Raw genomic sequence first — 18,874 nt, forward strand, 5'->3', positions numbered from 1 at the left:
ACATGGGCTTACTTCCAAGATTTGTGTTTAATCTTTTTACATAACATTATATAATACAAGCTAGGGTTAAGCAATGTCTACAATGAAACATCGAGATGGATGATGACATGGGGCGGGGGTGGGGTCATCTTTTAAGCCTCGAGCAGACGCACACATGGACAGCTGTGGACCGCACGGATGCGAACTACTTCTGTTATGTGCATGTGTTCACTCACTGTCACTCACACAAATTGGTAGCCTATTGCCTTGCAAGTCACGGACACAGTGGATATTTTACAAGCAGCGAGCAGGTGCCTCATTTATAAACAGTGCGTACGTACAAGACAGTGCTGGAAATGTGTGTATGCCACTTCCCAAGCAAGGGTTGTGATCTATAAAAAAAACAAACTTGTTGGGAGAATGTGCGGTCCTGTAAGTAAACTCTGAACCATGCGTACGCACATAAACTGGAGAAATGAGAAACAGCAACTCACATGGCAGAAGGAGTTAATGAATAGGCCTACTATTATGTAAAATAATTTGAAATATTACCTCTGAGCATTATAGGCTTAAAGCCATTCTGAATAAACAAACACTGTTCGATTGATTTTCGCTTAAGTGCACAAAAGTAACATAATTTAAGATCATTTGCAGCACACATGAAAAATAACCAGATAAACACAAACAGATATCTGTTTCTGCACAAGAACACCTCAAATATGTTGTACAGTTTAATAAGGAATCATATTAATTTAATCAATTTATTCTCATAAATAAGGTGAACAGGAGGACATATTACATTTAAATTGATACCGTTTTCAATGCGTCAGTCGAGCAAATACTAGTGAATGGCTTCATATAGCCTAACATGCCTCATTGAGCCAAACGCTGTTCGCCAGCAACAGGATGCCCCTTCCTACAGATCGGTTATAAAGGAGTCGAGCTCTGTTGCCCCAATTACTCCGGTGCAAAAGCTGCATGAAAGTGCGTTTTTTACTCACCAAACAACATGCTTCAGCTTCACCAAAAGGAACGTAACAGTCAAATGGAGTTAAATTTCATTTTGTAGCTTCTCTGTCAGAATTTGCCTCCTTTTCTTCCTGCAGTCAGTCCGTATTAATATTAATGAGGGGCGTTTCACTCACCATTTACAGGCAACCATGGCCGTTTGAAGGGGCGGACATGGAGCTCCCTCACATGCGCCACATTTCAAGTTGATGCAATGCTCCATATTTGTATAGCACCTTTCTAGTCTTTTCGACCACTCAAAGCGCTTTTACACTACATCTGCATTCACCATTCACACACATTCATACACTGGCGCCAGGGGCAATTCGGGGTTCAGTATCTTGCCCAAGGACACTTCGACACGCAACCAGGGGGAGCCAGGGATTGAACCGCTTACCTTTAGATTAACGGCCAACCCGCTTTATCTCCTGAGCCGCAAGCCGCCCCAACATTGTGATTTATAAAGGGAACTTGCTTACAAGTGGGCGTACGCGCGGTTTTTCAAGTCTGAATATTTTTGGCGTACGCCATTTTTGGCTTTTGGCCGCACGTACACTTTTGGTGAGGATTCTGTGCAGTTTTATAAATGAGGCCCCAACAAGTCAATATCTATCTGTGTAGATATTGTGTTGGTTGCTCCCACTACCTCTCAGCCCTATCTCTCTTGCTCTCTCACTCTCAACCCCAAACTGGTTGAAGCAGATGGCCACCAACCCCGAGCCATGGCTCTGCTTGAGGTTTCTGCCTCTCAGGAAGGAAGTTTTTAAAAGGAAGTTTTTCCGTGCCTGTGTCGCCTAGTGCTTGCTCCTGGTGGGATTTGTTGAGTTTCTGTCAATAATATCAAGGAGTATGCTCTAGACCTGCTCTATATGAAAAGCTCTATGAGATAACTGTTGTTGTGATTTGGCACTAAAATTGAATTGAGTTGGATACAGATTTAAATTTATTAGAGCAGATCAACTAAAATGTTTATTGCACATAATATGTAATCTAGAGGCCAACTGGTGCCAAACTTTGCACAGAGCCTCAGTGTGGCATGGGACACAACTGGTCCAAATTTTGTGGTGATGAGAAAGACCGACGTGAAGATATGACGTCACTTTTAATCATGAGAGTCCACAGATTCCATGTGCAAAGTTTCGTGCAGATCTGATTCTTAGCCTAGGAGGAGTCTGAAAAAGTAGGTTTCACACATTTTAAGGAAAAAAAAATATATCACAAGATGCAACTCAATTTAGGGAACACTTGCGAGCAGCAAAGCTGCTGGAGTCCTATTGTTTTTGTTCTCGTTCTCATTGTTACGGGTTGGGGGCCTCATACAAAGCAGCATAAAACTTATTGAAATCGCTCAGATTTTTATTATTCTTTGGTAAGTAAAATTCATACTGCAGTAAAGTAAGTAAAAATCATTCTGTAAGTGAAATTCACAGAGCTTATATTTAGCTGCACCCACCTCAGACACAAAAAATGACACGTTAACCAGTAGGTGGTGCTAAATCACGGCAAACACCTTATCGGTGTTCCTTGAATTGAGCTGCATCTCAGTATTCAGGCCACACCCATTACTGCAAATATTTTTTTCCCCACAAAATCATGAAATATGCATAATGTATTTTTTTGAGATACCTCCTAGGAGGAGAGTCCGATCTTCACAAAACCTTTCATGTAGAATCTATGAACCTCCTGATCAAAGGCTATTAAAGAATCAATCATCCAAATCATCCAAAAATGCCTTGTAGTACATTTCTGAATGGTCCATTAGAGGCTACTTGCAGGTCTTGCATTTTGAATGTTTTGTTACTACTACTCTTTTCCACCGTCAAACAACTTAATCACAATCAACACCCAGATATCACAAACAACTCTAACACGTCGGATTGACATCGTACATTGGCAATAGAGTTATAGCTCAGAAAATACAGCCAGTGTGGAGGTAGTCCTGCAGTGTGTGTACAGCTAACAGCTGACGGAGTTAAGCTAAATACTGGGTCCGGAGTTATTGTTTTAAGTTTTCATCAGTCAGGAGGTTTTACACAGAGCTGAAGTAGGTCTCCTCCTCTACAAAACAAACGGACCAGCTGATTACAACAGGTAATAAATCTTATGTTTGTGTTTCTTTCTCTGTGCTGGAGTTCTTTTAACAACTTGATGGCTTTATCCAGTTTGTTATTAAATTTGTAATGAACTAGAATCGTGTGTCTCTTCATTATACCGGCAAATCTGTGTTCAGATATGCATTTTGCTCATGGATAGTGGTTTCTAAATAATGATGCCTGTCTGTCTCTTTGTATGCCGTACGTCAGAGTAACATGTCAGCTGGTTACTAAAGGTCCAGGGTAAATGCGGCTAAAGTCAAGAACTTTTGGGATCTTGGAACTATGGCTACTGAACTAAATTTAGATCCTGGTTCCTCTGGTTGAAAGACAGAGAAGATTCATCGACTTCATGACATAGAACATGACAAAACACAAGTGAATTCAAGATATATGGTTGTTGTGTCAAATGCATTATATCAGGATAAACTCCTTAAGCTAAGCTATATCACATATCAAAGCACAGATGTACAGGTGGAGGTTTTTAAGTTCTAAATCTGTAACTTTGGAAAACAACATAAAATAACCAATATACACAAGTAAAAATATTTACAGCAGCACTTTACGTGAACAATGATACCTCCACTCTACCTGTATGGCGGCCAGTCCAACAAAAGCATGAACAGTGTCTTCAAAAGTGGCATCGTCAGCCTCCATGAGTAGGCGAGACACAACCAGCCCGGTGTCCTTCAGAGCTGCATCGGACCGCAAGATGGACTCTCTAAAGTCTGGCAGTTGCATAAGACTGCGGCCCATACCTGCCCATTGTGTTCCCATACCTGTTAATACATTTAACAGTCATTAATCCAGCAATACATCTGTTACTTAAAAGACCATGAGGCGATCTAGTCCCATTCCAACATTAAAGAGGTGGTATTATGCTCATTTTCAGGTTCAAAATCCCATTTAGAGGTTGTACCAAAACAGGTTTACATGGTTTAATTTTCAAAAAAAAAAAACACCATATTTTTGTCACACTGCACATTGCTGCAGCTCCTCTTTTCACCCTGTGTTGAAGGCTCTGTTTTAGCTATGGAGTGATACATCTTGTCTCTTCATGATCTTTGTAGGGAGTTGCACATGCGCAGTTTCTGATTGGCTAGTAGTTTTACTAGCCAATCAGAAGCAGAGAAAGGCGGGTCAGCCAAAAACAAGGTAAACAGCTTCGATTCAGCTGTAGGCTACATGTTGCCGACCAGCTTGGTAATTTGAACTGGAGCAAGAGTTTCAGAGTGGTGAGTTATTAATCTGTAGCAAAAGTGTCTTTCGTTCATAAAGATTTAACTGAGCTCTGTCTCTACATCACAGTAACAACTTTATGTTCACTGAACATAGTGTTTGGAAGGAAGAGGAGAGGTATGTGCTGCAGCTCAGTGTTTTTCCACCAGTGTTTTTGAGGGTGTGTCAGACTAGTTGCTCGGCGAGCATTGTGACACGTATTTTCTTGTTCCATCACAAGAAAGCGGAAGTAAAGGCAGTTCAGAGCAGAGTTTTCTGTGGGAGATGGAAACTCCCTTTGGGCTGGACTTTGGACTTTTTCACTTTGCAAACCTGTTACATGCACAAAAAAGGTATAAAACTCAATAAAAGAGAGGGAAAAAGCCTAAAAGCAGAATACCACCTCTTTAATACATATTATTTGAGTGGGTAATATCTGTAGTGGTGTTTAAGCATTGATACCATTTGAGTGTTAATGTTAAAGATTTTTAAGATTGAAAATTTTAAAAATCCAATATTGATAAGTTAACATAAAATGACAGTTCTACAAAAATATTTAATGGGTTGGTTCACCCAAATCCTCACTTATCACTGGTGGCGGATAATTTTGACGTTGTTTAACTAGGATTTGAGATGCGTCTGAGGTTTCTGCTTCCCCCAATACAATGGAAGCAAATTAAATTTAATTTGTGTTACTAAAAGAAAAAACGTAGACATCTTGCTTTATAGATAATAAATAGCAAACTGAAATCTGTTGTATTATATGTACCTGTGTATTTCTTTGATGACTCACCTGAAAAAATGTACCAAAGAGGCCTGGTAGCGGCCTGCACCTGCTGCACCTCCATGATGTCACTCTCAGTGCCAATCAGTGCGTAGCCTCGATAGGGCATGCTGGCAGTAGGAACTCCTGACACTTGATTCAGCAAAGACAGGAAGCTATCATCCGCAGCATGTTCCTTGCCTTTTTGGAGTATGGTGTTCACGGCAGCCTCTGTACGGCCACAGGCCTGTAGCACCCTGGGAAACGTCCTGGGCGGTGCAGTCTCGTCAGCTGGTTTCTCAGCTGGACGAAGGATCACATGAACGTTTGAACCTCCAAATCCAAAGGAGTTGATGCCTACGATGCCGCCTCGAATGGGTATAGGCCGGTCAACAACAACAACTCGACCATCAGTGAGGGCGGGAATGTCAGGGTTAGGACTGTTGAAGTGCAGGTTGGGAGCCCATACACCTTGCTCCAAAGAAAGCAACACCTGTGTGTGCAATGAAAAACCACCAATAAAATAAAAACTATTACAAAATAAAGAGCAGATTAGTTATTAGGAATCCGTTTAATAAACTGTATGCAACATTGTGAATGAGAAGATTTTACATTGTTTTGCAGGCTCTTCTTGTCTAATCAGCCTACAAAAATATTTTCCCCTACAGTGCAAAGCAAAAATCCCTCGCAGAACCACAATATCAGCCCACCTAACTCTGCTCTTAATTTTATCATTAATGCCAACCTGCATGAATGATTATATAAATATCTAACAAAACACTTTACATACAGCATGCAAGCAAAACTCTTTTTCATTCCTCACACAACTACTTCTGTCATGTTTTGTGTTAACACCATGACTGTCTTCCAGGAGAGAGTTATTCATTTTTTTACCCTTAGTCAGCACTTCTATACTAGATATGATCAATCTATCTTTATCAACAGGCTATGTACCACAGTACTTTAAAGTAGCTGTAATTAAACCTCTTCTGAAAAAGCCCAAACTTGATCCGGATGTTTTAGCCAACTATAGACCTATATCTAACCTTCCATTTCTCTCTAAGATCCTGGAGAAAGCAGTTGCTAAACAGCTGTGTGACTTTTTACAGAGCAATAGTTTATTTGAGGATTTTCAGTCAGGATTTAGAGCTCATCATAGCACAGAGACAGCACTGGTGAAAATTACTAACGACCTCCTTATTGCATCAGACAAAGGACTTGTCTCTGTACTGGTTTTATTAGATCTTAGTGCTGCATTTGATACCATTGACCATCAGATCCTATTGCAGAGACTGGAACATTTCATTGGCATTAAAGGAACCGCTCTAAGCTGGTTTAAGTCCTATTTATCAGATCAATTTCAGTTTGTACATGTTAACGATGAGTCCTCCATGCATACCAAAGTTAGTCATGGAGTTCCTCAAGGATCTGTCCTCGGTCCAATCCTCTTCTCTTTATATATGCTTCCTTTAGGCAATATTATCAGGAAATATTCCATAAGCTTTCATTGTTATGCAGATGATACTCAGTTATATCTATCGATCAAACCAGATGAAACTCATCAGTTAGCTAAACTTCAAATGTGCCTTCAGGATGTTAAAACCTGGATGACCTGTAATTTCCTAATGTTAAACTCAGATAAAACAGAAGTTATTGTTCTGGGGCCTAAGCACCTCCGTGACGCATTATCTAAAGATATAGTTTCCCTTGATGGCATCGCCCTGGCCTCCAGCAACACTGTGAGGAATCTTGGAGTTATCTTTGATCAGGACATGTCGTTTAAGTCTCACATTAAGCAAATTTCAAGGACCTCCTTTTTTCACCTACGTAATATTGCGAAAATCAGGAACATCCAGTCTAAAAATGATGCAGAAAAACTAGTCCATGCATTTGTTACTTCTAGGCTGGATTACTGCAATTCTTTATTATCAGGCTGCTCGAAAAAGTCCATTAAGTTAGAAAGTGTGTGTAGACAATTGTTCTTATCAAGACAAAAACATGAAGAATGAAGAAGAGTTCTTGCAGAGATTGGAAATGCCATAGGCTGCAGCCAGGAAGAGGCCATAACAGCAGGTCTCTTGTCGGTAGAAACACCTTCGTTTTGATCATTCAGAGCAACCAATATCAGGAGTGATGTCATCCTCACCTTTGCCAGAGCAGCCAGACCAGAGGCCGGTTCTGGATGGCCCATGTTAGACTTGGTGGAACCAATAAGGAGAGGTTCTCGCTTTGATTGACAGAACACACCAACAATGCCATTCACTTCCTGTGGGTCGCCAACCTGCATTGCACAGAGATGTGACAGAGCTAAGGCACTCCTGGTGAGTGACATCAGATGTGTGTAGGTGACTTTTTCATTTTTAGATTTTATGACTGTTTTCTGTCTTCAACAAGACCAGCATTAAAAACAAGCTAAAAGTGTGATTAAGAAACGAGATGGTCGTGTGCACTGACCTTTGTTCCGGTGCCGTGGGCTTCGATGTACTCCACCTGCTCAGGAGCTATATTAGCCTCCTGGTAGAGAGAACGAACCAGCCTCTGCTGCATCTCACCTGAAGGAAACGTTACACCTGAGGGACCAAGAAAAGAACATGAGGAAGAGTACGGCAGACGATACCACAACTGCTGGGTAACTACTGTACTCACACATTCACATCACAGACCTTCATAATTTGATATTTCTGCTCAAATCTGAAATTAGACTGTTGTTTGAGATGTTACTCATTTATAGACCTTACTATAATGAAAAAGATGCTATTTGAGTTTCTTTCAACTTTTAGTACAAAACTAGGGTTTTTTTTACAATGCAGTGATATCCAAGAACCATGAGCAGTCAGGCGTCCGAACAGGTTGTAACAACAGGTTGTGTGTTGCCATCTGTGTTTGATTGACAGAAGCTGAAGGGGTGTGTTGTTGTGCGTCGCCAGGGGAACAACAGGCAAAGTAAACAAACTTGCACTATAGCTGACAAGCCACGGCTTAACAGTGTGTTGCTGCAGTGGTATTGAACAGTAAGGACCACACCAACCAATGGGCATTTTTCACAATTTTCAGACTTTTTATAGACCATAAAATTCACTGTTTAACTGAGAAAATAATCCGATTCATTTTAATTTAAGCATTACATAATTTAGCATTTAAACCAGAATGTCACAAAGGAATAAGGCATGAGATAAAAGTGTGCTTCCTCACCCTGCTCTTTGTATCCATCTGTGTTGTTGCCAGCGTTGACCACTGTGGCGTAGACTCTTTTAGCCACCGACCGCTTGGTCAGAAGCACTACCACTGCTGCCTCAGAACGGCAATATCCATTTCCTGGCAATATTACAGAATACACACTTTAATATGTAAATGTAAATGCTCCATACTTGTATAGCGCCTTTCTAGTCTTTTCGACCACTCAAAAGCGCTTTTACACTACATCTGCATTCACCAGTCACACACATTCAAGTGCTCAAACGGAAACTAACATTCACACTCACTCATACATACTACAATTTGGGGTTCAGTATCTTGCCCAAGGACACTTTGACACGCAACCAGGGGGAGCCAGGGATTGAACCGCCGACCTTCCGATTAACAGCCAACCCGCTCTACCTCCTGAGCCACAGCCGCCCCATATTCACACTAATATGTCAAGACTGTAAGCCAATAGTGATGAGAAACAAGCTTTAAGATGACAGGTGTGCAGATGACAAACACTGCTGCTGACAATAAATATACTGATGTTTGATAAGAGGTCTGTACAATATGTCACTCCATTTTCCTTGTAGTGCAAAAACAAAACAAGCAAATTATTCTTTGACAGTTTTATATGTAAATAACATGTTTAATAAAAATTTTTAATTTTCATTATAAAAATCAGCGAACCACTCAAGGTCCCCTACTTTAAGTAATATATAATTATATAATACACACACACACACAATATTGTGACAATGAATGTACCTACCTAATACATATAACTTAACTATACTAAACATTACTTACCACAGATTCACTTGCCACAGATTACAAAACAAAATCCTGCCTGAAACCTTTTTCTTTACTAGATAACGAGAGATGGTGGAGTAAACAGAAAACAAGGGAGCGCAAGATGCAACAAAAGAAACTTTCTTTTACCTGATGAATCAAAGGACTTGCAGGTCCCCTCAGGACTGAGCATGCCCAGTTTCATGAACTGCACAGAGGTGTTTGGCTTGAGCAGGAGGTTGACTCCCCCCACCACAGCTGCATCACACTGGCCCTGGCGAATAGCGTGGAAGGCATTTTCTAAAGCCAGCAAGCTGGAGGAGCAGGCTGTGTCGATGGCGGTACTAGGGCCTGGAGGAGGAGAGGGAAGTAGGATGGATTAGCATTAGAAACATCTGCAGAAAACGATACCCAGGGATACAGAAGGACTACTTAAGAGCATTCAAAAGGTGAAATGGTTCAAAAGTTAGACTCACTAGAAAGCACTCAGGTAGTGCATGCCTCTGTTATGGTTGAAAAATCTTCTAAATGATTTAACAGCAGCAAATATTTCAATTTGCAGCTACATCCAGGTCTGCTTGAAAATGTGATAGACAACCATACTGGTGTCAGCAATCATTTTAGTGTAATTCTGTTGGCTGTGCAGAATGATCAAGTACAAAAATGTACAAAAGCCTCATTACCAGTAAGTTATGGCCATTGAGACTGTTCCTTTAGTACCATAAAAAGGTCAAATGCAGGATCTGTCAGTTACTGTACGTCTATGTGTGTGTGATAAGAGATCTGTGTACAGTACAGTGCAGTAAATGGTGTAAGATTCAGTGGGAGTGAAGCAACACAAAGTGCAAGAGTAAAAACAAGATATACAAAAAGATAGAAACATGTAGTGAAATTCGTAGGACAAAACCTTTTAAAGACTGTTAAAAAATAGACAAAGTATGAATATAAATAACAGTCTAAAAATATAATGAATATAGAATAAATCTGAGGTGTAAATAGTGCAATAGTTTGGGGGTCTCTGAGGATATTTATGTATACAGGATAAGAATATATTCGGGTGAAGCGTCATTGGGAGGTATGGGAGGGGGTCTTATGATCCTGGAGGTCCTGTTTGTGCAGCGTTTAGTGTAAATGCCGTGGAAGGAGAGGAGAGAGGTCCCACTAATGGATTTGGCTGACTTCACTATCCCCTGTAGGGACTTGTGGTCTGAGTTGTTGCAGTTCCCATACCAGACAGTGATGCAGCTGGTCAGGACACTCTTGATTGTTCACATGTAGAAGGTGGAAAGGATGGGTTGGGGGGAGACTGGCTCTCTGCAGACAGCAGAAGCAGTGGAGACACTGTTGGGCCTTCTTGGTCAGGGAGGTGCAGTTGCATGACAAGCTAAGTCTTCAGTCATCAAGGTGACTAGTAGCGCAGGACATCCTAAGTACATTTTCATATCCTTCGTCTTATATAGACACTGAGACAGATTGTTTTCTGGACACCAGTGTGTCAGCCACTCCACCTCGCCTCTGTATGCTGTATCATTATGACATGTGACACAGGCCGATTTGGTTCTCACCATCATGCATTTGTCAGTGAATCCGAGTCATTCTAAATAGACAGGCCAAGTCCACTATTTGCAAATTAGCATACATCCACCCCGATTTCTCTATATAAGAAAACACATTTGCCAAGAGGTCTATCATGGAGAAGGTAGTGAAGTTGTTGTAAGAGAGAAGCACAGCCAAGCCAAGAAAAAACAAAAATGTTACTACGGACATTCTCATATACTCCATTCTAAGACAACAGGTATATATATTCATGAATCACAGATTTGCGTGTAAAACATTCAAACTCAAAGTTTAAGCACGGATTTGTGCGTATGCACTGTTTGTGAATGACGCCCAATGTGTTGAGTTATTACTCAAAAAAAGGCCATGACTATAAGTCGTTGGAAATAAATTACAGGACAACAATATGGCATGTAAAAAACTGTCTCATCCAAATATGTTCTGTACTAAATATGGTGATGATATGGAAAAGGAGAATGAATGATCATCTTAAGCCAAGAAATCAAGGAACATTTTGTAGTATTCAATACAGTGATTCGGAGCTGGATCTCTGTATGCAGATGTACACTGATGCAGAAGGCAGTTCAATTCAGTTAAATTTTATTTATATAGCACCTAATGACAACAACAGTTATATCATAGAGCAGCTCTAGACCGTACTCTGTGATATTATTTACAGTTCACCTGAGCATTCTCTTTTACCATCCTTTGGCTGATCATCCAGTGACAACTGCAGTGTTTTCCATAAGGCCACACACAGAATCAGAAATAAGAACATTTTATGATGTATTCTTCAATCAATATAAAGCTGCACCAAGTGGTTACATCCCGTTCTTAGTCTGCTTGTGTGTGTCTTTATGCTGTCAATGCCAGGGCGTTATCAGACCGGCATCAAACTAGCCAAAGAATGTGTGTGCGTACCCCTGAAGTCAAAAAAGTAGGAGAGTCTGTTGGCCAACATAGCGCGCTGGCAGCCGGTCATGCTGTAGCCCAGCAGCTCCTCTGGGTCTCTGCTGAACGCCTCGCCAGCCTCTGAGCCACTCACCCCAATGTAGACGCCCGTCTTACTGCCGCGCATTGTGGCCGGGTTCACTCCTGCATGACAAGAGTTCATCGTTTTTAAACCATTTACTCTAACTCAACTACTAAATGGTAAACAGACTGTACTTGCCGGTTAATTTTTAAATAGCGACGGACACTGCCAAAAAAACACTCGAATGACCAATTGTGTAATTTCATCACTCATTCAATAAGTCACGGAAAGATCTTTTCATTTATACTAGGACTGGTCCCCGCTTTGCTGTGGTCCAGTCAATAACAGGGTATTCATCCGCTTAGTACTTCCTTTCTAGTCTTCTGACCACTCAAAGCACTTTACACGATGTCACATTCAGTCCTTTCACACACATTCACACAGTGATCAAGAGTAATTTTGGGTTCAGTACCTTCCCACAGCTGTCACTTTCCACTAAACATTTACTGTATTCCTTTCTCACCAGTTTTACTACCAGTTTTACTAACTTTCACTTATCCTGTCCTCTACTGATCTGCAGTACAGAAGCTTTTTACCCCAATTCCTCACCTCCATCTACAATTGCCTCGTAGGCAATCTCTAGCATGAGACGGAGCTGAGGGTCCATGGTGTTGGCCTGTTTGGGGTGGACTCCAAAGAAGGCTGCATCGAAGTGGCTGATGTCCTTCAGTTTACCATTCCTCTTTGGAAGACCGTACAGACCTAGAAAAGAGCATGGAGAAAAGTAATTTTCGAAAGAATTCCTCAAACAAGTACAGAGTTTCTATCACATACAACAAAACATCACAAAATTATTTAAACACAAGTTCCTGAGATTTGGAGCTGGCAGGTTTGATGGTGATGAATTAGAAAGTAACTTATGAAGTTCAGCTCAAATTATGACTCAAGATTTCACAGTAACAAAACAAATCACTTGCAAGTATTATTTCTACTTCCACTCATGGATGAAAACTATTAATGCTCTGACTTCTGACCCCATTTAAACAGGGCTCATTTGATACACTCATAAGACTCAACCACAAACGCTACAATGAGAAAGTCTAAGGAGATTAGCATAGATCTAAAAAACCAAAGTGAAAGTCACTTGGAGACATTTAAAGCAGCTACTGTTCCTAAGATCCACTGTGCAAACAATTGTTCTAACTGTAAGTAGAAAGTATATGCACAGTTGTTCAAGCTATCAACTGTTGCTGACAGTCAGAATGGTCACTAGTCAACCAAGAACCACCAAAAAGCAGGTCTGCCATGAATAAGAAGCTGGAGCCAGCATCCACTGTTACGTCACCATGGGCTGAAAGGCTGCCGTGCAAGAAGGAAGCTTCAAAATGGCTCTTCAGAAACCAACGGGTGACATCATGGACACTACGTCCACTGTTTTATACAGTCTATGGTATCAACGGGACAATGACCCTGAAACACACCTCAAAAATGGCAAAAGAATGGCTAAACCAGGCTAGAATTGAGGTTTTGACTTAAACATCAAAAATAACATGTGGACTTGTGAAGCAAGTCGGTTTCAAAAAGTAAACAAATTTTGCTGAACTGCACCAAATCTATCAAGAGTAGTGGTCAAATATTCAACCATAAGCTTGTGCAACCAAATGAGTCTAACTGAGTTGAAAATGGCCAAAATATTTAACCAAATATTAAAATTGCTGTATGTATATTTCTGACCCAGTAGTTTTAGTCACATTTTCAGAAGACCCATAATAAATTCATAAAAGAGACACAATTTTATGACAGTATTTGCTCAAGTCATTCCATCAGAGAAAAATAAGAGTTTCAGTAATTATTGGAAACTCAAACTGCCATGACATGCATGTTTTTTACAAATGTGTGTAAAGTATCTGCGGGATCTATCTGGGTTTTGCCATGACACACTCTGTTAGCCCTGAGGTGGCGTCCCACGTAAAGTGGGGGTAGTAAAAGTCTTCAGTGCTGCATGAGCAAGGGATGAACCCATTAGCAATTGCCTAGCATAGAGGGCTGCGCCTGTACTCATAAGCTGTGTTTCATTAGTTGGTCAGCATGCCCTGATTGACTTGAATCCTGAGGGTGGCAGCAGAGGACCATTTATAACTGAATTATTCCCTTAAAACTACATTTAGAGCATGAGATTACATGACACCTCCTGTATTGTTTCTGCCACCACCTATAATCAGTGCTTGATGTGGAAAAAGTAGGTGCTGTTCATTTGATATCGATAATTATCAGCATTAATGTCAAATAATTTTTTCTTTCAAGTTTAAAGGCTGATTTTTTTGCTCCTGAGTGAAGGTTGAAGAAACCAGATGGTTAATTGTGGTTTTGGTCATTTGATGCCAAACAGTGGCTCACTTAACAAATCTGAGGTAGACATTCAAAACTATTATGACAAAATCTTTTTTCAACAAATATGCATTAGTAAAATTAATCAAAACTTTCTTCAGTCCCTTTTCCTCAACAAAATAAATATCTTAATAGAAAAAACATTTTCTACCATTTTCAACCATTGTTGAGTGAGCGAGATAGAGAGCTCTCCATGTCAAGTCAGACATTTGTTGACAGGTCTAGGCACCAAGGCTATGAAAGATTTTATTGGACTTTAATATTTGTAATACTATAACGCACAAATATTTCACTATCTACAAATATATATTTTTACATTTGTGATGTGTAAAATCATATCCACAAAAATACAGAGCGACTTCTACACACACAGTTTTGCACATACTGCAGATTACATTCAGTCAATTTGTGGGTCATATTACATTTGTAATTTCCTTTTTACACATTTGTGGAATTTTGTCCAATGTGTACTGCAGAGATCTGTAAAAGACAAATATACATAAATATATCACTACCCAAAACATGTATTTTTACATTAGTGTTGTGTAAAATCATATCCACAAAAATACAGTATAATTTGCAAATATGTACAATTTACTCTGTACACACGTGGTTTAATTTCACATACAGAGTGTTATTTACGCATTTGTGGATCTATTTTTGCACACAAAACAGATTTAGCACATTTGCAGATCATTTCCTGTCAATTTGCAGGTCACGTTATGTTTGTGACTTCCTTTTTACGCATTTGTGGAATTTTGTCCACTCTGTACCACAGAGATCTGTAAACGGAGATCTGTAAATGTGAGAGCAGTTTATTAGCTACACCAGCAGGTGGCAGTAGCAACATTGCCTCTCATGAGTTGTAAGAATATCAAATGCAGTACCCAGGATTGGGAGACAACTTCTGCTTCTGCTGGACCACTGGACTCTATACTGATTGATTATCACTGTATGAAAAAAATATATATTTGTGGATAGTGAAATATTTGCGCATCATAGTACACATTTGTGGATTGTTTTCTGTGAGTTACAAATATTAAAAGTCCAATAAAATCTTCCATACAAGGCACAGCCTAAACTAAATTATTTCATGATATTTATTATATTTGCTATATTCTGACCAACTTAACTTTCTGCATTTATTGGCTGTAATAAATTAAATAAATACGTAGATGTTGCCTAAATGGCTAGGCTATACAGGAGCATATACCCACAGATATACACACAGGAAAATATGATTAAATATTAAAGCTGCAAGCAGCGTTGGGCACTCGTAGCGCGTCCGCGTGTGAGCCAGCCGAGTTGCATATTCTCGAGCTCTGCCAGTGCGGCTGTGAATTTGCAACGCGGTTCCGACGCCGCATGAAGGTGTTATATGTCTATGTCTACTATATGTCACTTCCTGTGTCCCCTATGTGGAGCTACATAGCACTCACCGCTATGAATATAAATCGGTATTGGTGTGTAGATGTCTGCAGGGTGGGACAGTTATCAAGCACGTAAAGTTTGGTGCAGATGTGAGCATGTACACCGAACAATAATGTACCCAAACAATAAAATAAATTCCTTTTATATTTCCCTGCCTTGTTGTTTATGTGTACATACAGAGGAAGAATGTGAGAACAGCACACATTTCATCGTTACTGTGTGTTAGAGCATTGGAGAACAGTGGATACTTTTAATACAGCCCACACCCCTAATACTGTGTAACTATAACAAGTAGAGAACTGAAGAAAAAGATGTTCTTTCTCTACAACTGTCTGCATAGCTTATTCATATTGTGTAATGAATGAAAATAAATAGGCCTACTAGGCTCCTCTCTACTTTGACATTTAAGATTAGCTTGTTTGATCCACCTTCATACACATGTGACATTACTGTACAACTTGAGAAAGGTGAGTTGTTTTCTGCTCCAGCCTGCCTAAAAGAAAAGCGTTATTGGGATTAAATGGACTTTATTAGCTGCTGCACTGCAGGATGAACTCAGAACAGACCCATTTCTCACCTTATTATTCTAAATCATGCAACGAAGAAGAAGAAATACATAATAAATCCTGGGACAACATCTGTCCACAAATACTGTATAGCATGTAGTCTGATGAACAAGACTTGTGTTATAGCTGACTTGGGCAGTGAAATGTTTTTTTAATTCATGTGGTCATAGTTGTCCACAACTCAAATCAGAATGTAAGAAGAAATGTTTTATACCACCTCAAGAAGGCTTCCTATCAGAAAGGTAGGAAGGTATTTCAAATGTACAACTGCAGTACTTAAATCTAGTAAGTAAAGTAATTTCTGACATTACTGTGTTACGCATGTAACAGGTTTTATACTTCCTGTGAGTATAATCCAATCAATCTTATTTTCATACTGTATATCCGTTGTGTAATTTGATAAATTGTGTTGTATGTCATGCTCGCATCTCAGAGAAGACTGACTGCAACATGCGTCTTTGTAAAGAGAGAAACGGACAGAAAAAGTCTCTAACTCTGCCTGTCAGCTCGCTCTGCTCCGTTAAAACTGAATTTACCATACAGAATTGAATACGAGTGCACTCCAGATTTAGCTGCAGCCAGCTGACCGTGTGCTTCTCCCTATACCTCAGTTCTGTGTCCATGCATGCAGCAAACTGAAAGCACTGTCTGTCGGAGCGTCTACGTGAAAAGAGAAGGAAGACATGGCTGGTAGTGTCTTCAGAGTTGTTAAACACCTCAATGCACTGAAGGAAGCCATCTGACTGTGTGAGGGGCAAGATCGTTGATGTCTGCAGGCAGAGTAGGCCTAGAGCTCTCCTGTCTGACTGGTCCACCAATAGCAGAGAAGATGACCCCTTGAGACACAGCACCTCCTCATTTGCATAATGAGGCAGAAATGCATACAGAAATTTAAAAAGGACAGGAAGAAATAAAAGAAAAAGAAAATAAATAAGGTAAATAAATACAAAGGAAGAATAAAACAGACAAAAATATTAAAACACACACGTAAATAAATACATTAAAAAATTAGTAATAAATAAAGTTGAAGATTATAACGGAGAATAAATAAATAAGGTAATTATAACAAAGGTGAATAAGTAAAGGCACTAATTAAAATATATACATTTATGTCTCCTTGTATAATTTAATTAATACCTACATTTATTTATTTACTTTATTTTTTTGTGTATTTAATTGGATGCTTATTTATTTATTGAGCATTTATTAGGGCCCGAGCACGACCGTGCGAGGTCCCTATTGAATTTGCTCGGATTATTTTTAGGGCCCGAGCACGACCGTGCGAGGTCCCTATTGAATTTGCTCGGATTATTAGGGCCCGAGCACGACCGTGCGAGCTCCCTATTGAATTTGCTCGGATATATATATATTTTTTTTTTCCTGCAAAGTAGGCCCAAATGACATGGCCTAAACATACTCGAAAACTCACCAAAATTTGCAAACATGTCAGAACCGGTGAAAAATTTCGTATTCTACAAGTTTCGCACATGGGCGTGGCAAAATGACTCGCTAGCGCCACCTAGAAAATTGGAAAAGGTTAGCCCCTCGTTCACGTTCAACCTACATGTACGAAATTTTCTGGGGACATGTATCGTATCAAGACGCACAAAAAAGCCTCAAGAACCCATAGCCTAAAGTAAACAGGAAGTCGGCCATTTTGAATTTTATGGCCATTTTTGGATGATTTACACACTTCGTACTTTAACGAACTCCTCCTAGGGATTTAGTCGGATCGACGTCAAATTTGTGCTGTGCCTTCTAAAGGCATTGACGATGAAAAGTTGTGCTATTTGCGAGTTTTCGTCAATGGGTGTGTCCGTGGCGTGGCGTCAGAGATCAAGTCTTCGCCATGACACAGGAAGTTGTTGTAACTTACGTGTACATGCTCACATCTGAACCAAACTTTACGTGCTTGACAAGGGGTCATCTTCTCTGCTATTGGTGGACCAGTCAGACAGGAGAGCTCCTACTCTGCCTGCAGACATCAACGATCTTGCCCCTCACACAGTCAGATGGCTTCCTTCAGTGCACTGAGGTGTTTAACAACTCTGAAGACAATACTACCAGCAATGTCTTCCTTCTCTTTTCACGTAGACGCTCCGACAGACAGTGCTTTCAGTTTGCTGCATGCATGGACACAGAACTGCGGTATAGGGAGAAGCACACGGTCAGCTAGCTGCAGCTAAATCTGGAGTGCACTCGTATTCAATTCTGTATGGTAAATTCAGTTTTAACGGAGCAGAGCGAGCTGACAGGCAGAGTTAGAGACTTTTTCTGTCCGTTTCTCTCTTTACAAAGACGCATGTTGCAGTCAGAGTCTTCTCTGAGATGCGAGCACGACATACAACACAATTTATCAAATTACACAACGGATATACAGTATGAAAATAAGATTGATTGGATTATACTCACAGGAAGTATAAAACCTGTTACATGCGTCTATTAAAAGTAAAGTAACACAAAAATGTCAGGGAAATTACTTTACTTAGATTTCAGGACTGCAGTTGTACATTTGAAATACCTTCCTACCTTTCTGATAGGAAGCCTTCTTGAGGTGGTATAAAACATTTCTTCTTATATTCTGATTTGAGTTGTGGACAACTATGACCACATGAATTAAAAAAACATTTCACTGCCCAAGTCAGCTATAACACAAGTCTTGTTCATCAGACTACATGCTGTACAGTATTTGTGGACAGATTTTGTCCCAGGATTTATTATGCATTTCTTCTTCTTCGTTGCATGATTTAGAATAATAAGGTGAGAAATGGGTCTATTCTGAGTTCATCCTGCACTGCAGCAGCTAATAAAGTCCATTTAATCCCAAAAAGGCTTTTCTTTTAGGCAGGCTGGAGCAGAAAACAACTAACCTTTCTCAAGTTGTACAGTAATGTCACATGTGTATGAAGGTGGATCAAACAAGCTA

At 40.0% G+C, this 18,874-nt stretch overlaps 1 protein-coding gene across 1 annotated transcript in view; it reads right to left on the bottom strand.

The window, feature by feature from the left end:
- The window catches only part of fasn (fatty acid synthase), an 80,622-nt gene that overhangs the window by 39,083 nt on the left and 22,665 nt on the right, over positions 1-18,874 (bottom strand). The window contains exons 3-10 of the mRNA XM_038735140.1: positions 12,173-12,325; positions 11,512-11,685; positions 9,184-9,384; positions 8,254-8,376; positions 7,516-7,631; positions 7,208-7,342; positions 5,092-5,554; positions 3,672-3,859 (exon numbers count right to left, since the gene is read on the bottom strand). Coding sequence (XP_038591068.1) covers positions 3,672-3,859; positions 5,092-5,554; positions 7,208-7,342; positions 7,516-7,631; positions 8,254-8,376; positions 9,184-9,384; positions 11,512-11,685; positions 12,173-12,325 — 1,553 coding nt within the window. The remainder of the gene's footprint in view (positions 1-3,671; positions 3,860-5,091; positions 5,555-7,207; positions 7,343-7,515; positions 7,632-8,253; positions 8,377-9,183; positions 9,385-11,511; positions 11,686-12,172; positions 12,326-18,874) is intronic.

This window comes from Micropterus salmoides, unplaced genomic scaffold, assembly GCF_014851395.1.
Source record: "Micropterus salmoides isolate LMB-PRFRI ecotype aquatic unplaced genomic scaffold, ASM1485139v1 Ms_hic_scaffold_21, whole genome shotgun sequence".
In the NCBI taxonomy this organism is placed as follows: domain Eukaryota; kingdom Metazoa; phylum Chordata; class Actinopteri; order Centrarchiformes; family Centrarchidae; genus Micropterus; species Micropterus salmoides.